Raw genomic sequence first — 27,809 nt, 5'->3', positions numbered from 1 at the left:
GGCCCATAACACTACCTTGGGGAACACCAGAAATCACTTCTGTTTTACTCGATGACTTTCTGTCAGTTACTACGAACTGTGACCTCTCTGACAGGAAATTACGAATCCAGTCACATAACTGAGACGATATTTCATAAGCACGAAAGTTCACTACGAGCCGCTTGTATGGTAAGTGTCAAAAGCCTTCCGGAAAACCAGAAATACGGAATCGATCTGAAATCCTTTATCAATAGCACTCAACACTTCATGTGAATAAATATCTAGTTGTGTTTCACAAGAACGATGTTTTCTAAACCCATGTTGACTGTGTGTCAATAGACCGTTTTCTTCGAGGTAATTCATAATGCTCGAACACAATATATGTTCCAAAATCCTGTTGCATATCGACGTTAACGATATGGGCTTGTAATTTAGTGAATTACTCCTACTACCTTTCTTGAATATTGGTGTGACCTGTGCAACTTTCCAGTCTTTGGTTACGGATTGTTTGAGGACATAGCGTGTAATTGAGCTGAAATTTGAAATTCTCGGCTATCTCCATCGAAACAGACTTCCTACCAAACGATGTAACTGTGCCAGTATTCACCAATAAGAGGCAAGGTAAAGAAAAGTCCAGAAGGGTTTGTAAACTGGCAGGTGTGGGATCAAATCACGCCAAATGTACCAGTTCTAGTATCCGTCAATAGAATGCAAGAAAGAACTGTCCCTCACAGAAGGTATCGATTTAAACAATCAGGCTGCTAGAGTGAGGATATATTTCCAAGCCATCCACAGCTGATGATCTACCAGGTATCCACTACTTTGTTCGGGACAAAATGGGTGTCAGTGTGGTACACAGCAGGTGTTCGCTGGGCAGGCAGTAACTACTCGAGAGAGAGAGAGAGAAAGAGAGCGTGTGTTTCGACAGGAATTTCTCAGGTGACAACATCAAAGAGTTTCCGCCACCTGATGCTTTGTTTAGAGTCGCAAGGTCGAAGGAGGCCGACATCCAGTCCGCGGTACCTGGTATTTAGTATCTTGATTTGTAATTAAGACGTTGGATTGCTCTTGACCTCCGTGTTGGCACGCAAACGACACACACACGTGTGGAATAGCCCAAACGGCGGCTACTATACCACGCTCCATTCCATTCTTAGGGCTTATAGTGATTACGTACTTGGAAGCGTGGGTGGAGGCTGCAAACATGAGCTCTACCCAAGTGGGGGCGCCGTGTCCCCCACAACCGATTAAAAAAAATATGTTGTTGACATTGATTCGACTTCCATGTCGTGAGATCCTTCCTCTACAGCACAGAGTGAGTCTTTTCCTGACAAATTTTTCTGGTAGAGGTGGGGAGGGAGGGGGTGAAGGGTGTAGTGTTGGATGTCCTCTGGTGTGGCGTTGTGCACTAGCTCAGTCAATCCCTGCATGTCAAGATGAGCACATGCACGGACATTTTCCAATAAGATAACACTATCAATCTATAGCAGCGTAATTATGTAATTCGGATACGTAGTTTCTGAATGTGAGCTTTTCCCACAAAATAGAGAGATTCAACCCCTGAAAACTGAACTTTATAAATAAACAGAATATTCTCTGCTCTGTAATTGACATTGACTTCAATTTCATATAATGAGGTCATTTCTCTCCAGCAGAGACTAAGTCTGGTTGTTTCGGAAGAGGAGGTGAGGTCTGAGGACTTCCCAGCATTGGAGGAGTTAATTAATTGGTTGGTTTAATTAATTAATCAAGTAATTTGATATAAAAAGTGTGCTTGTATAGGTGAGGGGGAGCTGAGAATGGTTGGGGATTAGCCAGAGGGGTGTGTGAGGAGAAGGGGGGAAGGAAGGGTGGAGCGTTTGTCGGTAGGGAAAAAAAACACTTAGCAGAATAGTAGGTTCAAAGGTGGGGAGGGTTAGGTGTTACATGAAAACCACTTAGCAGAACAATCAGCTGTCACAATTTAATTAATTTGAATATCAATTTGATATCAAAAGTGCGCCAGAACGCAGGTTACTTTACCACTAATAGGTAGAGTCATTCACGAGGAGGTTTGTGTGTTTAATTTACAAATTTTTCGTGCTAAATGGCTGAACTACGATGAGGTGAAATCCTCTGCTGCCTTCCCGACTATCGTGCCACATTGGCTCTAGCATCACGGTTCGTTTACGAACGGCTTTTTCTACGTATAAACATTCCGTGACAGTCTACCTATGACATGTACAGCATCTGTAATGTTTCTGAGCAAAGCAATATGGTAACTGACGCTGGGATGCACTTCCACTGTTTGTGATAAGGTTCTGGTATCTCACAAAACATTCATTGAGGCATTCTACAGGGCAATTCCACATTTGCTTTAACGACAACAGTTCTATGGCCGACTGAATTGTTTTCTTCTCTGGAGTCTTTCATCAAATCTGAACAGTTATCGTAAAGGGGTCGAGAGCAGAGGAAGTCAAAGCATCTGCAGTTGCCAGTTATTCTAGCATGTTTCTATAACTCTAGAATTGATATAACGCTAAAATTAATCAAATAAATGATAAATTACAATAGCGAACGCAAAATTCATAAATAATTTAAAATTAAAAAATTCTCGAAAGTCTTTCCAGGACCAATATGTTACCAGCAGCAACATTGATAGCAGGTAAAAATCGTCGAGAATCTCAATTCCTGTGGTGGATGAACTGTCTACGTCTATATAAATAATTAAGTATGTGTGGAACCCTCGTAGCATGGGTTCTAGTCGCACTTGTTGGTTTTTATTATTATTATTATTACTGCTGTCCATTTTCTTTCCAGTATATGCAGGCCTGCTACTCTATACTACAGGACATGAGAAAAGTTTTTATCATTTGCTCACTTCCCGGATGCGGTACGTGTAGCCACCTTGATGGATCGACCCTGACGTGTTCAGGCGTTACACTAGTTTCAGCCCACCCATTATTTCAAATCGCGAGGCCAGTAGATCGAAAAAAATAGTAAGACATCAGACAGATTACTTCATGGCGAAGTAGAAGTATCAAAACTGTATACCGGACAGAAAATTGTGCCCACGTTCGTCTCTGGTCTGCGACGGTAGCCTACAACCACGGCACACTACGTCATAATTATGGAACCAAACTAACGATTTAAGAGTGTACATTTGGTAGATTTATAATAAACACAGAAGAACAAATTTCATGGGGCTACATAGTCTCACTTTTTTCAGAAGAGGAATGAAATACAAGAGTACACGAGATCTCACAGGAGGTTTCTTTAATATACTACTTTTGAAAACAGAAGAAGGGAAAAACAAGCAAACAGAGCGAGAAAGAAAAGAAAACACTGAAAAAAGGAATTGTAGTGGGGAGAACTGATGCTTCCTACGCCACTTCGTAAAACACAAGTTGTGGGGACTGGAAGAAATGGTTATTAACTTAACTGTTATAACCGCAAAATCACTGACAAACGCCGCGTACAGATCAACTGTATCACTGTAATGTACGTGGATTATTTTGTGTTTTTCGAAGTCCGGTCAGTCGCGAAATAGAAACCACAGTGAAAATCAAAAACGTTTTGTTTGAAACATTTAGCTACAGCTTTCAGCTACCTGTCTACGTAGCATGCACTCCGTCGTATAAATTTTTCGTAGTGTCGTACCAACTTTCCAACACCCTCGCCATAGAATGCAGCCGTCTCTACGCTAGTCTACAGCACGTTGTCTGTGCCAGAATACTGTCATAGCCAGCTGCTCATGTGGGCACAGAGATAAAAATCAGAGGGCGCCAACTCTGGAGAGCATGGCGGGTGATCAAACACTTCCAATCGAATTCGCTGCGGTAATGTCTTTGTTGCAGCAGCAATGGGCGGCCGAGGATTGTCATGAGGAGGGACAGAGCCTGATGACAACATTCAGCTCCGCTTGTCGTGAACTGCCTACCGGAATCGCCTGATCCACTCTCTGAACAAGCCTGTCGGTCGACACTAGCTTCCTTTCCTGACCACCTGCATCATGAACGCCTGTACATTCGTCTTCAAAGTTCCTGCGTCATCGTCAGCTTGTGGTGTTTTGCATGATTGGTAGGAGGGTATGAAACTTGCATGAAATCAGGTAGATCCCCTCAGAATGAAGAAACTGAATGGCAACACGCAATTCGCACTTGACGGGAGACACTATTGTTGTAGGCACTTTGACGTGTTCACTGCACGCGTAGAACTGTAAAGTGCGACGTGACGCTATCGACGGTCATACTGGAGACACTGCGCAACACATCTGCGCACAGCGTCGTCAGATTTTCACTATGGTTTTAATTTCGTGGGCGATCGGAGGCTGAAAAACATATTTCGATGAGAGCACGAAAACTGTTGCGGGAGTTACTGTAGAGGTGGTGACGATGTGTACTTACGAAAGTAGCAGGTGTGCCAACTCCCCGAGCAGTCCGTCGTGCAGTAGCGGCGTTTCGGCGGCCTCGCAGATCGCCCTCAGCAGGCACGAGTGGCCGTCCACACCCAAGCTGCGGGTAGAAAAGTTTTCGCAGTACATCGCCGCACACAAGCGTAGTAACTACCGACGTAGCCTAGTAATGGGTCAGCTTTTGCCACTGCTACTTAGTCTACAATCAACCAGTGGGAGTATTTCAGTCCATTATGTTTCGTATTTATTTTATTTTTTTTTTCGCCCCAGTAAACTGACTACCAGAATCTCTTTCTCCACTACACTGCCACCATCTTGATTCATTGCGGCTTTAACATACCAGTTCTCTCTCCGTCGACAAAATAACGGATATAGTATTCTGAAAACAGTTATTAATTCTATAATTGGCTGACACCTGGCACTAAGAACTTGATCCACTCTGTCATTCACACTTAAGTGTTGCTGGACAATCTGGAGACATTCAGTTTTATTCACACAGTGCACGTCTCATCAACAGTTAATTGACATAAGGTCTATGTGCAGAACCACATTCATGTGCTTGGTCTCTTTTTCCTCTTCCTCCCTATTCCTCTCTCTCACATTCTCCATCCTCTCTCCTCTTATACTCTCTATAATTTTCCCTCATTCTTTCTCTTAATTTCGCTCACATTCTGTTTCATACTCAACCCCTTGTTGCCCTCGCACACATCCTGTCTCGCTACCCCCCCCCCCCCCCCCCCACCCTCACTCTTCCTCTCTCACTCACCGGTTCCGGTTCTTCACTTCCTCAGTCTCTTCCTCTTTCCATCCTCCTCTTGCTACTTGCTAGTGTATTTTCCCCATTCCTTCCCCCTATTCTTTCCCCCCTCTCTCTTTCGTTCCTTTCCTCTCCCTCTTCCATCTCCCTATCGCGTGTATCATCTTGAAATGTCCTGATATCTGTCAGATACTCCACGTACTAATCTGTCATCTCTCATTTCTATAGGAACGTCGGAGAGCGACAATATTCAGCAGTCGCTCGTGTGAATAAGGCAGCGCAGATATTTCAGTCGCCTTTCCAGTCCTCTCCCTGAACGCCAGACTGCTCCTTAAGTTCAGTAACTCTTCAGATAAACAAAAACGTTGGGGACATTGTTCTTGAAAGGCGGAGATTTCACAGAGATTGCACTGCACGGAGAAATGTATCATCTCCAAATGAAAGAAAGGCAGGAAAGCTGAAAACCTGCGGAAAGATCAGAAAATACTGCAATATTCAATCAGGAACAAAAGTTTTTTCTACCAATCAGTTACATTCTTATGCAAGAAGCTCCTGACAGAACCAGAAGGCCAGCGAGAGCTGGAGGAATATCTGGTAACTTTTACCGATATACCTTTCGAGAGAGTTAATAGTCAATAAAGACTAATGGCTGAAGCCTGGAATAATCTTTGTCTTCTGATCAGAAAAGGGGGCAAAGCAACAACAACATTACACTAATATGTCATTATCTTTCCAATGCATCAGATAACGGTCAATAATTGAGATCATAAAGTTATTGTGGCTTCCGTTCTTATTATGATAAGTTACTTATTTACTTACTTATTTAGTTAGTTAGTTCCCCAAATTATCTAATTTGAATTTTTTTTATCGAAATGATGTGGAACTAGTCAGTCTACAGGATATGTATATACGATTAGTGTTAAAATTAATGAACACATTATTTTTAACGCTACTCCTACAGCTACACTTAAATACTAGACTGTTTCACAGGCTGCCAGCTTCCAAAAAAATTGTTCATGGAATAGGACGAGTTGTTAAGAAGAAATGATTTTAGATAAGTTTAAAATTTGCTTTGCTAACTGTCAGACATTTTATGTTAAGGGGCCAATGATCAAAAATGTTTGTTGCTGCTTATTTAATACCTTTCTGAGCCACTGACTAATTCAGTAATGTATTGCAAACATCATTTTCTGCTGTAGTGTTGTAGGTATGGACACCAACATTCTTCTCAAATTGTGGTGGATTACCAATATCGACCCCCCCCCCCCCCCTTATCTGTTGAGAGGCCAGACAAACGTGTGGTTCCTGAACAGGGGCAGCAGCCTTTTCAGTACTTGCAAGGACAACAGTCTGGATGATTGACTGATCTGGCCTTGTAACAATAACCAAAACGGCCTTGCTGTGCCGGTACTGCGAACGGCTGAAAGCAAGGGGAAACTACAGCCGTAATTTTTCCCGAGGTCATGCAGCTTTACTGGATGATTAAATGATGATGGCGTCCTCTTGGGTAAAATATTCCGGAGGTAAAATAGTCCCCCATTCGGGTCTCCGGGCGGGGACTATTCAAGAGCTTGTCGTTATCAGGAGAAAGAAAACTGGCGTTCTGCGGATCGGAGCGTGGAATGTCAGATCCCTTAATCGGGCAGGTAGGGTAGAAAATTTAAAAAGGGAAATGGATAGGTTGAAGTTAGATATAGTGGGAATTAGTGAAGTTCGGTGGCAGGAGGAACAAGACTTCTGGTCAGGTGACTACAGGGTTATAAACACAAAATCAAATAGGGGTAATGCAGGAGTAGGTTTAATAATGAATAGGAAAATAGGAATGCGGGTAAGCTACTACAAACAGCATAGTGAACGCATTATTGTGGCCAAGATAGATACGAAGCCCACACCTACTACAGTAGTACAAGTTTATATGCCAACTAGCTCTGCAGATGACGAAGAAATTGAAGAAATGTATGATGAAATAAAAGAAATTATTCAGATTGTGAAGGGAGACGAAAATTTAATAGTCATGGGTGACTGGAATTCGAGTGTAGGAAAAGGGAGAGAAGGAAACATAGTAGGTGAATATGGATTGGGGTTAAGAAATGAAAGAGGAAGCCGCCTGGTAGAATTTTGCACAGAGCACAACATAATCATAGCTAACACTTGGTTTAAGAATCATGAAAGAAGGTTGTATACATGGAAGAACCCTGGAGATACTAAAAGGTATCAGATAGATTATATAATGGTAAGCCGAGATTTAGGAACCAGGTTTTAAATTGTAAGACATTTCCATGGGCAGATGTGGACTCTGACCACAATCTATTGGTTATGACCTGTAGATTAAAACTGAAGAAACTGCAAATAGGTGGGAATTTAAGGAGATGGGACCTGGATAAACAGAAAGAACCAGAGGTTGTACAGAGTTTCAGGGAGAGCATAAGGGAACACCTGACCGGAATGGGGGAAAGAAATACAGTAGAAGAAGAATGGGTAGCTTTGAGGGATGAAGTAGCGAAGGCAGCAGAGGATCAAGTAGGTGAAAAGACGAGGGCTAGTAGAAATCCTTGGGTAACAGAAGAAATATTGAATTTAATTGATGAAAGGAGAAAATATAAAAATGCAGTAAATGAAGCAGGCAAAAAGGAATACAAACGTCTCAAAAATGAGATCGACAGGAAGTGCAAAATGGCTAAGCAGGGATGGCTAGAGGACAAATGTAAGGATGTAGAGGCCTATCTCACTAGGGGTAAGATAGATACTGCCTACAGGAAAATTAAAGAGACCTTTGGAGAAAAGAGAGCTCAGATGGAAACCCAGTTCTAAGCAAAGAAGGGAAAGCAGAAAGGTGGAAGGAGTATATAGAGGGTCTATACAAGGGCGATGTACTTGAGGACAATATTATGGAAATGGAAGAGGATGTAGAAGAAGATGAAATGGGAGATATGATACTGCGTGAAGAGTTTGACAGAGCACTGAAAGACCTGAGTCGAAACAAGGCCCCCGGAGTAGACAACATTCCATTGGAACTACTGACGGTCTTGGGAGAGCCAGTCCTGACAAAACTCTACCATCTGGTGAGCAAGATGTATGAAACAGGCGAAATACCCTCAGACTTCAAGAAGAATATAATAATTCCAATCCCAAAGAAAGCAGGTGTTGACAGATGTGAAAATTACCGAACTATCAGTTTAATAAGTCACAGCTGCAAAATACTAACACGAATTCTTTACAGACGAATGGAAAAACTAGTAGAAGCCGACCTCGGGGAAGATCAGTTTTGATTCCGTAGAAACACTGGAACACGTGAGGCAATACTCACCTTACGACTAATCTTAGAAGAAAGATTAAGGAAAGGCAAACCTACGTTTCTAGCATTTGTAGACTTAGAGAAAGCTTTTGACAATGTTGACTGGAATACTCTCTTTCACATTCTAAAGGTGGCAGGGGTAAAATACAGGGAGCGAAAGGCTATTTACAATTTGTACAGAAACCAGATGGCAGTTATAAGAGTCGAGGGACATGAAAGAGAAGCAGTGGTTGGGAAGGGAGTAAGACAGGGTTGTAGCCTCTCCCCGATATTGTTCAATCTGTATATTGAGCAAGCAGTAAAGGAAACAAAAGAAAAATTCGGGTGAGTCAGAGGAAAGGCACATACTTTGAAGAGTGATAGTGATTTTGAACAAAAAACGTCATATGAGCGTATGCCTTTTCTTAAGTTTCCGAGGAAACTAATGAAAACAATGGAGAACAGGACAAATGCAGGTGATAGTAGATGAAACATTGTGATCTAATGTGTCGGATATGGTTAAGGTAATGGTATATGGTAATTTGTAGTTTTTGGTTCAGAACGCCCATACTATAATCCTTATAAGGATGTAAGTTCCCTCCTGACTCACACTGTACGCAGTATAGGAGTGGACTCAAAATTGAACCTTGTGGGACACCCTTCATGCTTCGTCTGCAACCACTAAAACTTTTTCTTCTTCCAACGTTATTAAAGTTATTGTGCACATATTTTGGAATTTTCTCTGTTAAGTGTGATTCAAACTACTTTTGTAGCCCATAAAACGTCTATATTTGTAAAACAGTAATCTAATCTTCCCAGATAAACTCTTCGGGAAGTTCACAGCAATGTGAAATGGCGATACTTTGTTATTTAATGTTTGTAATATTTGGTGAGTAAATATATAAAGAGCATTGTCAGTCGAGAAACTATGTAGGGATCAAAACTGTGTTGTGCTAAGGAAATTGTTTCTACTTAAACATTTTAATCATACTACTGACAGGCGACGGTCGTTCCTTACAAAGTGACCCACAAATAAACTGGTCACCTCTCGCTCATAGCTGTCGTGGGGTCCACAGTCATGGTGTACAGGATAAATGAATTATTCATTGTTTCTGTCTACAACATGTTCAGTAGACAATAAATAACTTTTTTTCAAATTTTAATTACTGCAGACTCAAACACAGCACTTTGTTTAACTTGTTAAAATGAAGTGTAACACCAAATAAACAAGAATTATTTTAGTACTCTTATAAAAATTTTTACCTCCTGAAGAGAATTGTAAAGAAATATTATTGTCTTAAGATCTTCAAACGCATAGAATATTTGGGTACTAGCTGTACCTGGACACGCGTAGGAGTGACTCAGTCTGGTTAAATGTAAAAGAAACAAACGAGAAAGCACAGATTTATAGTATGTTCGGTAACTCGACATGAGTCCTAATCTCCTGTTCACCCTGTCGCTGTCCATCATCTCGTGGCCCTCTCCTTGTCCATTGACTATGTTCAACGATTCTGCAGCTAACAGAAATTAGGGACGTTGATCTGTAATTTTGCGGGTCCGTTCTTTTAGACTTCTTATACACAGGAGTTACCTGAGCTTTTGTCCAGTCGCTTGGGGATTTGTGCTGGGCGAGAGATTCACGATAAATGCAAGCTAGGTAAGCGGCCAGTGCCGTAGAGTACTCTTTGTAAAATCGAACTGGGACTCCATCTGGACTTGGATATTTACTTGCTTTCAGATCTTCCAGTTGCTTCTCAATGTCAGGTATGCCTATTCCTATGTCGTCCACACGGGAGTTTGTCCGATGGTCAAATGACGGTATGTCTGTACGATTCTCTTGCGTGAATGGTTTCTTGAACGTGAAATTTAAAACCTCGGCTTTCGTTTTGCTATCTCCAACTGCCACATTAGACTGGCCAACAAGGGACTGAATGAAAGCCTTAGACCCGCATAGCGGTTTTACGTAAGACCAGAATTTTCTCGGGTTCTTTTGCTAAGGTGTGACGGTGGCAGTTGTCGTATGCTTCGCGCATAGCTCTTTTCACAGACGCACAAATCTCTACTAAACTTCGATTGTCGTCATTTCTGTGTTTTCTTTTGAACCGAGAGTGCAACAGCCTCTGTTTCCTCAGCATCCGCCGAATTTCGCTGTTAAACCATGGTGGGTCTTTTTCATCATTTATCAGCTTACTATGCACATAGCTCTCCAGACCACGATTTATAAGCTGCTTAAACTTTGCCCATAATTCGTCTACATAAATCTTATTGGAACTAAGTGATGCCTATTCACTGTTTAAGTGAGATGTTAATAACTGCTTATCTGCTCTGTCTAACAGAAACACCCTCCTAGCGTTGTTGACTGACATTTCTTTCCCACCCCTCTGACCATTTCCTCTTTCACCGCTCCTCTCTCTGATCTCGAGCCTTGTTTATCGGCATTGCAAGTTACGTTTCTGTAGTAGCATTCTCGTCGTAAACCAATAAACCAGAAATACAACTTTCCACTCTTCTGTGAAAATCTCGTAGGAGGAAGAAAACAAAACAGCACATTGTTGTTTATACAATTTATGTTTAAGAATATATAATATAATGAGAGAGAATATACTGGCAGAATGAAATTGCCTAGTGTTTAAAATGTCCCGCTATCGTAGTTACAATTGGCTGCGTCAAAGAAAACAAAACTGCACATTTTTACAGCAGAGCGATTCCTTTATCAGAAACGGTTTCGACATTAAACATGTACATTGTTATTTTAAAAGAAACATGTAGTCTTTGTTCGTCTGAATGTTTGATAGAGTATCGTTTAAAATTTGAAGTATGTAAATCCGTCAAGAACGTTTCCAGATTTTTGTAAACCGCATTTACACTGTTACATATACGAAACAAAAGCGTCATAACTTCTCAACGGTTTGCGTTAGGACGTTCAAACTGCACGGTTGGCCGCGGGGCATGATGGGAATTAGTATTCGCATGCATGGTTTGCTTTAGGGACGAAGCCCATTTTCATTTGGATGGGTTCGTCAACAAGCAAAATTGGCGCATTTGGGAGACTGAGAATCCGCATTTCGCGATTGAGAAGTCTCTTCGCCCTCAATAGGTGACTGTGTGGTGTGCAACGTCCAGTCACGGAATAATCGGTGCGATATTCGTTGGTGGCACGGTGACTTTCGAACAGTACATGCCGGTTTTGGAAGATGATTTCATCCCCATTATTCAAACTGACACCAGTTTCGACAAAATGTAGTATGTGCAAGCCTGAGCTGGACCCCATCGAAGCAGGAGAGTAATGTCCTGGGGGACTGCATTCTGACTCTGGGGTACCCAAAGGTCATTGGCATGGGTCTCTATTGGCCGCCATATTTTCCGAATCTGAACACACGGGACTCCTTTTTTTGGAGCTATATTAAAGAAAAGGTGTACAGCAATAACCCTAAAACATTGCTGAACTGAAAATAGCCATTCAGGAGGTCATTGACAGCATCGATGTTCCGACGCATCAGCGCGGCATGCAGAATTTCGCTATTCATTTGTGCCACATCATCGCCAATGATGGCAGGCGTATCGAACATGTCATAACCTAAGTCCAAATATTTGTAGTGACGTTCACATGTTGGATAAAGTGTGTGCTCGTCGTAGTTTGTAACAAATTTACGTTTTTTCCATGTAGTTCAATTGTCAGCCTGTATTATACGAGGGTTGGAACTTTAATAGTCGCAACTATTTATTTACAGCTCGTACAAAATAGATACGTGTTTCAAAGTTTTACTGGCCTTGAAAGTAGTCACCATTATTGTGTATAACCTGTTGCCAACGATGTGGAAGTCGCAGGACACTCTTAGCAGTGCCAGTTGTGTTGACAGTTCGAGCGGCACGGTCTATTTCCCGACGAATTTGTAGCATTCTGAAGCGAATGCCGTGAAGCGTTTCCTTCAGTTTATAAATCTACTTGAACTTACGAGGTCTTAAGTCAGGGGGAGTGCAGCAGGTGGAACAGAACTTAGCAGCCCCATCACTCAAACAAATCAGTAACAGCTTGCACTGTACGTGCTTGAGCATTGTCCTGCAAAATGATGGTCAGGTCCTGCAGAAAGTGTCATCACTTCTGTCTCTATTCTGTTCAGTTTTGGAACACAACCTACGGCCAGCTTAGAGACAGAAGTGATGACACTTTCTGCAGGACCTGACCATCATTTTTCAGGTCAATGCTCAAGCACGTACAATGCAAGGTGTTACTGATTTGTTTGACTGATGGGGCTGCTAAGTGCTATACCACCTACTGCACTCCCCTGACTTAAGCCCTCGTAAGTTCAACTCGATTTCTGAACTGAAGGAAACACTTTACGGCATTCGCTTCAGAACTGCTACAAATTCGTCGGACAATAGACCGCGCCGCTCGGACTGTCAACACAACTGGCACTGTTAAAAGTATCTTACAACTTCCATATCGCTGGAAACGGGTTATACACAATGCTGGTGGCTACTTAGAAGGTCAGTAAAACTTTGAAACACGTATCTATTCTGTACGAGCTGTAAATAAATAGTTGCCACTATTAAAGTTCTAACCCTCGTATATGCGGTAAAGCAACGATTATCCGCGGTAATTGGGGACCTAAAATAGCGGACAGTCTGGAATTAAAGTACGAAGTAACGTATTACGGTTGTTCGAAAGCAAAAATTAATTACCATGTCATAATTAAAATCATTTAACGCATGTTTATAATAAATTCTACTTTAATCATGTATATGTGAAAATTCGGTAGTTACAAAGAAGACAGAAGAATCCAGTGGCACATTACCTTACACTACTTTGAAACAAAATACAGTCCAGTGCTTCCAATGTTCGTGCACCACATTGTTTACAACACTCGTATTGTACTGTGGCATTATCGCTCATCCCTGACCACTCCCGGGTGAAAGAAAAATTTCCAACAGCAGAAATAAATGGGAGAGGCAGGGCGCGGATAACTCGCAAAGTGGATAATCGTCTGCGGATAATTACAGTGTCTATCCGGTGAACGTTCATTAGAGTATTGTGTAAAAATTTTAAATAAATTTGTGAAGATCGCTTCGAGGTTTCTTGCAAGGTTCCCCCTCTTACACATCACATACATATTTATATGTAGTAGAAATATATAGATTATGTCCGTCCGAATATGCATTAGAGCGTCCTGTAAAAATCCGAAGCATATTGGTTAACAAGTTTTTTTGTAACAAAGTTTCCCCCTTGCGAATTTTATATTTATTTATATATCGCATACTTAAGAAAACCAGTTATACAAAAATACGCGAGTACGCACACGCAACGTTGTGACAAAATTTCAAAGCACTCAGCCAGCAATTTTTCGAGTTTTGCGAGCACAAACATACACAAGCTGAATTTTTATAAATTACGATTTTTCCTTATAAAAAAATCTGAATTTATTGTTACACAACAATTTTAAAGCAATGTTCGCAGGGAATACACAGTAACACGAGACAGGAAATTGTTAACTCCTTGCAAGTTGATAACTGCGCTGAAAGATAAACATGGTGTGACGAATAGCAAAAATAGTAATTTGACGTAATCGTGAGGGTGTAAAGGTGTTTGTCGCTACACACTGTCTGAAAAGGTAATTCCCTTTCTCATGGTAGAGCTCCACAAAGAAGTGTGATCGCACCAGCGTCAGTACTTCAGCGAGTGACAAGTGTTTTCGAAACATGCTCAGCCATCGCTGACGCAGGTACGTACCCGTCCATAATGGAGGAGATGGCGCCGTAGGCTGCGGCCCGCCCCACCGTCACCTGCAGGTCCTGCTCTGCCTGGCTGATGTTGGTCATCTCGGCGTACAGCCACTGGAACTGCAGCTGCATCACCATGGTGCGGTTGGGCAGCTTCACCGGCGTCGTTATGCCTACGACAAACTACCAAAGGCGGCATGCTAATGCAGTTGCGAAGAACGATCGTTACAGCTTACTACCTATCGAAATTCCATACAACATTATACTCCCACTCAAATAAAACAAATTGTGAATCTATTATATGACGATCAGTGTGGCTTTGTGGAAGATACAGGCAATAGAGAGGCGTTTCTGGCGTTGCAGTTGACAGGGGAAGCCAGACACGTACACAGGATTCAAAGAAACTCCGCCCGAACAGGCGATGCCGGCCGCGGTGGTCTAGCGGTTCTAGGCGCTCAGTCCGGAGCCGCGCGACTGCTACGGTCGCAGGTTCGAATCCTGCCTCGGGCATGGATGTGTGTGATGTCCTTAGGTTAGTTAGGTTTAAGTAGTTCTAAGTTCTAGGGGACTGATGACCATAGATGTTAAGTCCCATAGTGCTCAGAGCCATTTGAACCGTTTTGAACAGGCGATGAAGGCCCAATGGTACCGACCGGCTGCCGTCTCATCCTCAACCCACAAGCGTCACTGGATATGAATATGGAGGGGCATGTGGTCAGCATACCACCCTCCAGGCCGTATGTCAGTTTACGAGACCGGTACATAGGATTTGGCTGCCTGGAAAAAGCGTGTGACGATTTAAAATGGTGCAAGATGTTCAAAATTCTGAGCAAAATCTGAGTAAGCTACAAAGAAAGAAAGTAGTACCCAGAATGCAGAGGGTACAAGTGCAGATATTTTTATGTGTACTACCTTAAGATGTACTCACATCAGTGTGTTGGTTGTTTTTTCTATGTGTCGATTAGTCTTCCCACAAATGTATCGCAAATAGTACGACCTGTTTGTTGTATTCCGCACGGTCATACGTGTGTCTGTACAGACTACCCTTTTCTGTCCATTCATCCACAGTTCAACACTTGACCTGCTGACCAGAGGAAACGTTAATGGCTTGCTGTTGCTACATTTACTTGGAGGTACTAACCAACCAAAAAACATACAACCTGTAATGGCTATAATCATTAACCTGCGCCGCGCGGAGTGGCCGGGCGGTTTGAGGCGCCATGCCACGGATTGCGCGTTCCCTCCAGCCGGAGGTTTGAGTCCACACTCGGTCATGGGTGTGTGTGTTGTTCCTAGGATAAGTTAGTTTATGTAGTGTGTAAGTCTATGGACCGATGACCTCAGCAGTTTAGTCCCTCAGGAATTTACACACATTTGAACACTAGTTTGCAAATGACGTTAATGCTGAGATAATGTTGTTCAGTGCACCGTCGTCAATCACCAATAAAAATATCTCCACTGATACCTATTATACCCTGTAGAGTATGTACAATAACAAAGAGGAAGCAATCAAAATGGAATTCCAATAACGATGGACTCAGATTACAAAGAGTCCAAGAGATCGATGCAGTCTTTCGCTCCTATTGTTCAATCAAAACACTGAAGGAGCAATGAGGGAAATAAAACAACGGATCATGAGTGGGATCAGGGTGAAAGAATATCAATGATAAGACTCACTGCTATCGTCAGTGAAAGAGAAGTAATATAGAATGGACAGTCTAATCAGTACACACTGTGGATTGAGTGTTAATCGAAGAAAGACGAGGAATAGCTGAAATAAGATGAACTATAAACTTAACATCGAAATTGGTGACCACGAAGTGTGCTATGTTAATGAATTCTGATACCTCGTAAGCAAAATAACACATGAAGGACGAAGCAAGCAGGACAGGAAACACAGAACAGCGCAGGCCAAAAGAAGTCTACCAGTTGGCGTTAATCTGAGCAATAAATTTACAAGAACGAACGTCTCGATGGCAGTACTGTTTGGAAGTGAACAGTGAGAAAACCAGAAAAGAATATAATCGAATCGTTTGAAATGTGGTGCTGTACCAGGATGTTGATAACTAGGTACACCGTAATATAAGGAATGAGGAGATTCTCCGCAGAATCAGAAAAGAAAGGAACACCTGGAAAACACTGCCAAGATAAGAAAGGGTCATAGAAAATGTTTTGAGATGTCGTGGAATAACTTACACGGTACGCTGTAGGGGGCTTCCATCTCATTCGATAAAGAACCGTCGTGTGAAGTGGAAAGTTAAAGGAAGGGCCAGTACATCTCGAGGGGGGGGACATTACCAGGATGTGTCTTAAGTTCTAACGGATCACAATGATATGCCTCCAAGAAATGGATATACTACAGCGTGACATTTCCCATCCTGCACAGCAAACTGCTATGGTAACAACACGTTTGCGAAACCATTAAGTAGAAGAAGCTTTCACGCCGCAACCACAGCAAAGAACTGCCGCCATCTTGTCCAACGACGGCTTGATAAACAGTGGTCTACGTCAAAGCTCTGCAGGCGGTGTGGACCTCGTTCAGCGAAACAATTCCATTGCATTGGCTTCTGTTCTACAGAAAACGTCAAACCCAAACGCCTCAGAGTGCAACCAGCGAGCGAACACCACCGGTGTCGTATATGACGACAAAATGTAGTATTTTCGAAAATGCGTACTTCAAACTGTCACACAGTGCAAAAAGGGTATGTGCATCTACACTTACCTCATTACTCCGCAGTTAACACGTCTTTGGCAGAGGGTTCATAGAACCACTTTCACATTATTTCTCGACCTTGCCCTTCTCCTGAAGGGCATGTAGGAAAAATAAAAACATAAATGTTCCCGTGTGAGCTCTTATTTCTCTCATTTTATCACGATGATCATTTCTCCCTTTGTTACTAGGAGTCAACAAAATTATTTGGTATTCGTAGACGTAATTCGGTGATTGAAATTTTGTGAAAAGATCTCTCCACAACGGAAAACAACTTTGTTTTAATGGCAGGCACCACCACTTGCTTATCGTATCTATGACACTCTCTCCCATATTGCGTGATGATACAAAACGCCATGCATTCCTTTGAAGATTTTTGGTAACATCCGTCAATACTGCCTGCTAAGGACCACTTCCCGCGTAGCAGTACTCCAGAAGAGGACGGACAAGCATTGTGTCGACAGTCTCTTCAGTAGATTTCTTGCATTTTTTACGTGTTCTGCCAATAAAGTGCAGTCTTTGGTTCGCCTTCCGCACAACATTTTCTATGTGATGTTTCCAGTTAACATTGCTCTTAACTGTAATCTCCAAGTATTTAACTGAATCAAGATGATATTGTATTCATCACAAATTGGCAGCTTGCTTTGTCGAACAATATCAGGAACGTTTGAGGCGCTACCCGTTACGTCACATAAATCTCAATTTCTAAATATTTGGAGCATCCTATACACAATACTTACTAGGGTTTCAGAATCTGAAGCACACTCACATTCTACGTTTCATCAACACGCGCTTTGAGAAATGTTGAACCCATCTGAAGAAAGATAGGTACCACTGTTTCACTGGGGTGCGCGTTCACTTTATATGTTAATCAAAATATCCACGGGTGTACTGCCGGTCTACAGTGTCCAACGGGCACAATATTTCGGCGATCATACATGTCGCCATCATCAGGTGAACTGACGGACTGAGCTCCTGTGAACGTGCCGATACGGAGATCCGTACGCTGTGGCTGCTCAGGGGGAACTGGCTTCGGTCGCGGCGGCGGCCGATTTAAATACCCTCCGCCCGCGGCGCGCTCCCTCCGCCGTCCGCGCCCCGCGCCACGGTCGCGCGGTGGAACAGATTGCGACGGCGTCTGAGATGACGTCGGTGTGATGGCTCTGTCCGCCGTGGTCGTCACAACTAAACGTTTGCTCGATTTACTCTTGATTAACCCAATCGCTGGTTCTAAAGCATTGGTAAGATTATAGCCACAGTCACGGTTTATGAGGTCGTCATTGGTGCGAATTTCGATGGCCCCTCTAACAACGCTGTCCCAGCATCTCGACGTCTGTACCAGAATCCTCGTGCGTTCATACTCCATAGCGTGATTTTCCGACAAACAATGTTCAGCGACCGCCGACTTGCTCGGATACATCAGTCGAGTGTGCCTCTGGTGTTCACGGCATCGATCCTCGACGGTACGCATCGTCTGACCGATATACGACTTGCCACATTGACACGGAATCTGGTACACGCCGGCCTTCCCCAAACCGAGGTCATCTTTGGCGCTCCCCACCAGTGCACGAGTTTTATTCGGAGGACAAAACACAGTTCCGACCCGGTGTTTCTTCAAAATGCGGGCGATTTTCCCCGAGAGTGGGCCTGTATATGGAATAAACGCAGTGCCTACCTCCTCCCTCGTGATTTCACCCATCTCCACAGGTTGTGCTGTAGTGGTTGGGCGGAGAGCACGTTGAATCTGCCACGCTGAGTACCCATTTTTTCGAAATACAGTTCTCAGATCTTCCAATTCCTGGGGTAGACTCTCTGCGTCAGTGCGCGCCCTATGTACTAGAGTTTTTAAGTACCCCATTCCTCTGTGAAGGGTGGTGGCAGCTGTCAGCGTGCAAATACGGATCAGTGTGCGTTGTCTGACGATACACCCCATGACCTAGGGTGCCGTCAGCCCTTCTCTTGACCAAGACGTCAAGGAAAGGTAATTTACCCTCCGTTTCAGTCTCCATAGTGAATTTGATGTTGGTGTGTATGGAGTTTAGATGAGTAAGGAAGTCAAGGAGTTTATCCATACCATGTGGCCAGATGACGAACGTGTCGTCCACGTAACGGAAAAAGCAAGTAGGTTTCCATTCGGATGACGAGAGGGCTTGCTCCTCGAAGTTCTCCATGCACAAATTCGCTACCACCGGTGAGAGTGGGCTACCCATGGCGACTCCCTCCGTTTGTTCGTAGTATTCTCCATTAAAAAGAAAATACGTGGAAGTCAAGACATGGCTAAAAAGTTCAGTGGTCTTCTCGTCAAACTTCTGACTAATCAATCCTAGTGACTCTCGCAGGGGTACCCTCGTAAACAACGAAACGACGTCAAAACTCACCATGATATCTGACTCATTCAACCTGAAGCTATCAAGGCGTTTAACAAAATCCACGGAATTACGAATGTGATGAGGGCATTTACCCACATAAGGACTTAATATTCCCGTCAGGTATTTGGCCAACAAATATGTAGGTGCCCTGATGTTGCTGACAATGGGGCGTAATGGTACCCCCTCTTTGTGAACCTTCGGGAGTCCATATAGTCTAGGCGGTACCGGACCTTGGGGTAACAATTTCTTAGCGTCACCCTCCGGTAAATCTGCGTCCTTGAGAAGCGACCTCGTCTTGTTCTCCACCTTCTTTGTAGGGTCAACGCTAATCTTCCGGTAGGAATCGTCATTTAGCAGGCTCTGCATCTTATCAGTGTAGTCCTTATGGGAGACAACAACTGTAGCATTGCCTTTGTCAGCTGGTAAGACAACAATTTCAGAGCGCTCCCTGAGATCACGAATGGCCATCCTCTCTTTACTGGGCGGAATCAGCTGCAACCCAGGTGACACCATCGAGAAAACATAACATAGTAACATACTTGTAACTACTACACAATGCATTTATTATACATTTAAAAACAAACATGTGGTACAGGCTACTGAAGATACTTCATAAATAAAAGAAGCGAAACACATATGCCTTCCATTTAGTTGCAAAGACGGAACGTACTTCGACGAAAGTTAATGTAATCTTTGAATTTATTCGTGGACTCACGTTTCAGCTATTGAAGACTAGGTGAATGGATTATGTCAACACACAAGTCGTCGCGGTATACAAGTGCTGACAAAAATCAGCTGGCAGAGTGTCTAACGAAGAGAACCAGCGTTATGACCAACCGCTTAACAGCGCACCGGTCCACGTTTGGAAGGACAAACTGAAGCGATTTCACGTGGCGTGGATTCGACAATGCTTGGTAGGTTTCCAGAGAAACGTGGCACCAGATGAGTACGCACAGGCCACGCAGTTCCCGCAAATTACGGGCTGGTCTTCAGTGGGCACAGAGTTGGTGCCTGCTAGCGTCCCAAAGGTGCTCCTTCGCGTTCGTATCAGGCAAATTTCGTGGCCTACACATCAATGTGAGTACACTATCGCGCTAATCTAACCGGACACGAGTATCAACCTGATGTAACAAGTACTTGGTTCAACCGACTAGGAAGAATGTTACGTACTCCTGACATACAGTCGGTCGAACAGTGATCAGTAAAGTAGTGAAAAAACTTACAGGGTGCGAGTACGTATACAGACAGTTCAAGTGGTTCAAATGGCTCTAAGCACTATGGGACTTAACATCTGACGTCATCAGTCCCCTAGCACTACTTGAGCCTAACTAACCTAAGGACATCACACACATCCATGGCCGAGGCAGGATTGGAACCTGCGACCGTAGCAGCAGCGCGGTTCCGGACTGAAGCGCCTAGAACAGCTCGGCCACAACGGCCGGCTTATGACGTCATATCTCCTGAACTATGTGTAGTACCACGATATAATTTGTGGCTTATGCGGATGGATTCCATCGCTTGTAGTGTTCTCTACACAAACTTCTCCAATCTGCCGATAAACTTCGTCAGTTTTCACGTGTTTTGCACACATAAAAAAAGTCACTGTGTGTATTTCACAGTCGGAGGATTTTTAACTGACCGAACAATTTCAAATCAACAGAAACTACTGCTTCCTTTACCGTGTGATGGCCAACCACTGGATGCTAATCAGTACATAATTGCGGAATGGCCACCTAACCTGCTGCCGAGATGATATTTAAAACCGGTACGCTAATAAAAATACTTACTTGGTATAACGTAATAGAAGAGTTTCCAACTTCCAACTGCACATAGCTTTGAAAAGAGATTTTAACTCAGTTTTGTTTCTCCAGTCCGATATGTGTTCGCTATTTCCCGACGAGTCTATCGTTTGAGTTGCCAGTATTTCCCCAAGTGTAATGTCTTTCCTGACACCATTCATCGAAACTGGCGGAGAAAATTATGAAAACGCGCTTTGGTTAGCCGTTGACCCAAAACATCGATTTCTTACACGAATCGCAAATTCCAACTGTTATTTCTAGGCAGACATGTCTCTAAGATTAACGTTGAGGGTCATTTCACGGCCCATCGCGCACTGTGCGGAAATGAATCTAACAGCGATATATTTTCTCGAGTGCAATAAAACAGTCCCCAGCGGTAAGTGGCAACAATAAAGCTCATTTCGTTGAATTGGGTGCAGGTGCAACATTACCGTAGTTACTTTCATTACGTTACAGCCTCCATTACTTCGTAAATTATTGGTTAAGGCAAGCGAATATGTGTGAACTATTAGTCACATGCCTGCCATCTTGTAAGTGTATTTCCCTGCAGCTTAAGGTTAATGACGTATTTTATTGACCACAATGCAGTACATACGAGTACACGGTGAGTCAGCTGCCCCTATCAATGTTTTATACGCATGCATCAGGAAGGTATCCAGACAGGCGATAGCCACGTAATCGACATTCGTTCCCTCTCAGAGCTTCGGGCGACTGTTAGCAAACAGAATGTTACTGTCAGTCAAAAACACAGGTTAGGATTGGCCATGAGTTAGACGGTGTTTTTGTACCAAGCTGTACCTTACTTCTGCCATACTTATCCATCTCTCTTCAATCTTTCTTTGTGTAATTAGCAGTGTAATTATATAGCTTTGGGATGCCTATTTAAGTTTAATCCGTTTATAGTACTTAATCTTTCATAAATGAATCAGAAACGTTGCCTTATAAAGTATGTTCCACCATCGGAAACAACGAAATTAACAGTAGACATCAAATTGAGAAGCATGGAAATCTTCCCGGCCTGTATCACAATGAAAAGATTAATATATGACTCGCTGCGTTAATGTACTAAAGTGGTGTCACAAACAAAATTTGTACAGTATGTTTAATATGTCTTCGTATACTTTACCAGATATTTTGCAACTTTTGACAATATGCTTCACATTCACTGAGTTACCATGCTGTACGTAAAGCAAAGCTCGGAATACGATCTTAAAAGGTGTCACTCTAGTGTGGATCCTTTCGTAAAATGACGGATTATGGCTACTTTTTAATTGTAATTAAGAGTGATATGAAAATGGCATGGCTGGCCGCTCTGGCCGAGCGGTTCTAGACGCTTCAGTCCGGAACGGCTCTGCTGCTACCGCCGCAGGTTCAACTCCTGCCTCGAGCATGGATGTGTGTGATGTTCTGAGGTTAGTTAGGTTTAAGTAGTTCTAAGTTCTAGGGGGCTGATGACCTCAGATGTTAAGTCCCATAGTGCTTAGAGCCGTTTGAACTATTTGAAAATGGCATGACGTACACATGCTACAGAACTGCTTCATGATGACGGTTAGTCGAAATTAGCCAATCGCACGATTAAATAAACATCTCATTACAGCCTACTACGGACTATGTTTACGTTCATTAAGTATCTATGGACTGTGGATCCTCACAAATACAAAAAAAACAATACATATGCCGCAAGTGGGACATTAAAAAGTCTTTTGTTGCACTCTGTATCAACTATAACCCATACAAATATTCGTTTTTCTAAAGGAAGGAAATTTGATGAACATTAAAATACCCTAAAACATTATTAAATTTGAGAGTCCATGAGACAGAATTTACGTAGTCTGACTTCATATACACAACAACGGCGTCATAGGAGAGGATGGACGAACTCGCACCAGACAGGGATGGAGGAGTGAAACGGCCTGGGCCCCTTCACACGCGCCATTACGGCACTCGCCTTAGCGAAGACCGAGTCTTCAGCAAAGAACATTAAGTTGTTCGTGGATAATACTCCTCTGTACTTAACATATCACCAATGCAACTTGTCAGTCTTGGCCGAGAATGCAGCTCTCTCCTTCTCAAAAATTTTGTATCTTTTAGTTAAAAGGGAGATCTTATTTGGATGAATGTTACGCATAGGATAAAAATTGTCTGACTCTTTTCCGTCCCTGCTTAACATAGTCATATCCGTTATGATCCCCATGAACTCGTCTTGGTCGGAAGACTGGTTTGATGCAGTTCCCCACAGAAGTCTACTCCGCACCAACCTAGAAACCTATATCCATTTCAATCTGCTTACTGTATTCATCCACTGCTATCCCTCTGCAATTTTTACCCAAAACGACCCCCTTCCCCTTCTCCCAATACCAAATCGAAGATTCCTTTGTGCCTTAGAATGTATCCTGTCAATTGATCTCTTCTTTTAGACAAGCTATACCATAAACTTCTTATCTCACCAGATCAATTTAGTAACCCGTCATTACTTATGCAAACTACAAATGTAATCTCCAACGTCACATTCCAAAAGTTTCTATTCTCCTCTTGTCTGAACTGCTTAGCGTCAAAGTTTCAGTTGTGTACAAGACTACACTCTAGACAAATACCCTCAGGAAAGACTTCCTAATGCTTAAATTTATAATGTTTGTTAACAAATTCCTCTTTTCAGAAACGCTTTCCTTGCTATTGCCAGTCTCCATTTAACATCATCTCTACTTCGGCAACCATCAATTATTTTGTTGCCCAAATGGCAAAACTCATTTACTGTTTTTAGTTTCGTATGTCCTAACCAAATTTCGTCTGCTTCACCTGATTTAATTCGACTACACTCCATTACACTTGTTTCATTTTTGTTGATGTAAGCAAAAAAAAAAATGGTTCAAATGGCTCTGAGCACTATGGGACTTAACTGCAGTGGTCATCAGTCCCCTAGAACTTAGAACTACTTAGACCTAACTAACCTAAGGACATCACACACATCCATGCCCGAGGCAGGATTCGAACCTGCGACCGTAGCAGTCGCGCGGTTTCAGACTGTAGCGCCTAGAACCGCTCGGCCACTCCGGCCGGCCTGATGTACGCCTTATAACCCGTTTTCAAGAAACTATCGGTTCTGTTCATTTGCTCTTCCAGATCATTAGCAATCGGTAACAGAATTACAATTTCATCGGCAAGCCTAAGACTTTTTGTTTCTTCTTCCTGAATTTTAATTCCTTCTCAAAATTTTTCTCTGGTTTCCTCTGTTGCTTGCTAACAGCGAGATCTGTTCGTAGTGGTGACACACGGATAGCATCAAAATATTGGTACCATTTTTCACGTAAATCAGTGTTTATCGACCTTCCTTTTGTTTAGCTCACATTTGACAAAGAAGAAAAAATATAAAACCTATTTTCACACTGTAAACATTCTGTTGAGCTGCTTCCTTTAAATGACGCCAAACGTAAGAAATGTTTCTGTGGTAAACGAAGCGAGAAGGGGTCTCGGCCTAGAGCGCTGCATGGTGAATGTCGTGGAGTGAGTGAGGGTCACATAGCTTTCCTTGCACATACTTTCAACACGAACCAGGAAATGTCCTGCGCAGCACCTTGTTGTTGCGACATCTGTACGCAGCTACCGGTTCCGGTTAACAATAAAAATAGTTTCCGAAAGTCATGTTTGTATACAAAGAATATAACTTTTATTAATACGTGTTACTAAAGGGTTAGAGAGGACGCTCAGTCCCAGTTAAAGGTGGCATATGCAGTGGCATCCTGGGATAATGAAATATGATTATATACAGAATTTAAAATATAAAATACTGTCATAATGAAGTCATTCGGTAGTATAATCTAACATTAAAGGTTTGACACACTAATTCATACTATCATTAGAAACACTGTATATGTCTTACGTCTTGAGGCAGCATTAACACGTGGCGTGCAAGCCACCAATATAGGTATAAGCAAAGACATTTTTATATGTACTACTTTAGTACGTACATACGTCAGTGTGATGGTTCTTTTTTCTCTGCATCGAACTGTCTTCCCACAAACATGTCACAGCCTTTACAATCTGATGTTTTCTGCACGATCGTACTGCACCACTAGGAGGAATATGCCTGTCAGTACAGACTAACCGTTGTGTGTCCACGCATCGACACTTCAATACCTGATGTGCTGGGAGGGAAAAATAAGCATTAATGGTTTGCTCTGCCACATGCACTTGGAAGTACCAACCAAGGTAAAAGAATACGACCAGTAGTGGCTATAATTATTATTCTGCAATTGACGTGAATACTGATGTCATGTTGTTCAGAACACTGACGGTAGTCAGCAACAGAAATATCTGCACTTGTACCACTATCTGAGAATGAGAGCACTTTTCTACTCCCAGGTTTCACATGTAATTCCAAAACTTTCCGAAACGCTTTCTCTCTGATAATCCATAAAACCATAAAACTTTATCCCTTACTCCAGTTTCGCTGGTCATTAAGTAAAATTTTATCAGCTGACATGACTTTTTAATTCATTAATTCTTTACGAGTGTCGTAGGTCTATTTGCAATGTACCGGGTGATCAAAGAGTCAGCAGTATAAATTTGAAAACTTAATAAAAACCAAGGAATAATGTAGATGTGGAGGTAAAAATTGACACACATGCTTGGAATGACATGGGGTTTTATTAGAACAAAAAAAAAAGTATTGTAAGACGCGTGAAAGACCTCTTGCGCTCGTCGTTTGGTGATGATCGTGTGCTCAGCCGCCATTTTCGTCATGCTTGGCCTCCCAGGTCCCCAGACCTCAGTCCGTGCGATTATTGTCTTTGGAGTTACCTGAAGTCGCAAGTGTATCGTGATCGACCGACATCTCTAGGGATGCTGAAAGACAACATCCGACACCAATGACTCACCATAACTCCGGACATGCTTTACAGTGCTGTTCACAACATTATTCTTCGACTACAGCTATTGTTGAGGAATGATGGTGGACATACTGAGCATTTCCTATAAAGAACAACATCTTTGCTTTGTCTTACTTTGTTACGCTAATTATTGCTATTCTGATCAGATGAAGCGCCACCTGCCGGACATTTTTTGAACTTTGTATTTTTTTGGTTCTAATAAAACCCCATGTCATTCCAAGCATGTGTGTCAATTTGTACCTCTCTATCTGCATTATTCCGTGATTTATTCAGTTTTCAAATTTATACTGACCTTTTGATCACCCGATATTTTGCAGAGAGTATCCACGTATATTGCTGAATGTACCAGCAAAATTATATTTTTGTACGACGGATAGTTCAGGAGATGTAAATCCATAAACGTTGGGACGTTGAAAACCTAGATTTTTCTTAAAACGGAGCCCAAATCGCCCGGAATAGACACATTCACTGTTTGATAATGAGAGTATTGAGCGATGTGCTTCAAATTTACACAGAATTTTAAACCTTTTCAAGATTTTTGCTTTTATAGGTCTCCAAAATAAAGAAATCTTTTGATCACTTACCAAATATTCGTCGTTCATGTGGTAAAGTTTCAGCATCAAGCATGACGCTTTTATTTATTATTTCTTTACTGGCCACTACATTCGCTACCCATTTTGCAGATAGTATTCACACGTAACACTGAAGATACGTACGAAATTACGTCTTCAAAAAAAATGAAGTACTAAATATTTAACACATTAACTCATTTGTAAAGCAATCAGACCTTTGAACCTACTTTACATATGAGAATTTAGTGCCTTAAAGACTCGGAGTGGAGTTACTGTTTTTTGACTAAATCATCGGCTAAAGAAAAACTGGAAGAAAAACTTTCGTCTATAAATTAAATACAATTTCTGTAGGCAACGCTTCCACACACATCAAATCCCGCGTACAATACACCTAGTATTTCGGTACAGAAAATTAACTGACTACATCATCTGATTATAACAACGACTCCTTACTTCTATCCGACAGTCCTCTTTATATAAATACCGGTGTATCTTTGTTTATAGAAAGGCGAATTATTTCCGAGAACTTTAAGGGAGAGTGAAATGTATGTCTAGTTTGCTTCTATCTATTTAAAAAAAGTCCAGAAATGTTTTACAGCGTTCGATTCGATGAAACATGTACTTTAGTATCACTGAAATTATTACTAACTCTACAAATGTGGACACGACACTAAAATCGGTCATTTTCGATGCCTTCTAGACGCTGCCGTTCCCACTTCCATTTCCAGGAATGAAATGTATTGTGGCGTGTTCACAATTAGCGCAGCGAGCATGAAAACTAGGGAGTCGACACCAACATCGCTGGTGCTCAATTATTCGCGTACGTCACTCCCTTTTTCCACTCAAAGAGGTGCAACCAGTATCTCACTCACGCAGACTCATTTCTCAGTAAGTAAGTCATGTGTGTGTCATGGAAGGTTCCGTATTTACATTTGTTTTCACACGTCATCGTCTTTCCTCCTCCACCTCCACTCCCAGGCATTATTTTTTCTCAGTTTGTAACTAATATCTTTACTATTCGGCTGAAATCGCTGGATGTGTTCCATAACATTGTGCAACAAATTGTCCCTGAAAATTTGCAAATTACTTGTACTGTATTTAAGGTTTCTACATTTATTTACATATAACGTGATCAAAAATAGCTGTTAAATGAAAGATTTAGTTCCAGTTTCAGAAATACGTGTCCTGTTTTATACTGTCATAACACATACTTATTCTAGTTGTAATACAGGGTGTTACAAAAAGGTACGGCCAAACTTTCAGGAAACATTCCTCACACACAAATAAAGAAAAGATGTTATGTGGACATGTGTCCTGAAACGCTTAATTTCCATGTTAGAGCTCCTTTTAGT

The 27,809-nt window shown here is 42.2% G+C and overlaps 1 protein-coding gene across 1 annotated transcript in view; it reads right to left on the bottom strand.

The window, feature by feature from the left end:
• The window catches only part of LOC124805424, a 31,153-nt gene extending 16,894 nt beyond the window's left edge, over positions 1-14,259 (bottom strand). The window contains exons 1-2 of the mRNA XM_047265986.1: positions 14,132-14,259; positions 4,365-4,472 (exon numbers count right to left, since the gene is read on the bottom strand). Coding sequence (XP_047121942.1) covers positions 4,365-4,472; positions 14,132-14,259 — 236 coding nt within the window. The remainder of the gene's footprint in view (positions 1-4,364; positions 4,473-14,131) is intronic.
• Positions 14,260-27,809: the final 13,550 nt, after the last annotated feature.

Source organism: Schistocerca piceifrons, chromosome 7 (genome assembly GCF_021461385.2).
Source record: "Schistocerca piceifrons isolate TAMUIC-IGC-003096 chromosome 7, iqSchPice1.1, whole genome shotgun sequence".
Taxonomy (NCBI): domain Eukaryota; kingdom Metazoa; phylum Arthropoda; class Insecta; order Orthoptera; family Acrididae; genus Schistocerca; species Schistocerca piceifrons.
The sequence above is the reverse complement of the archived record's forward strand: the minus strand, read 5'-3'. Positions and strand labels throughout refer to the sequence as shown.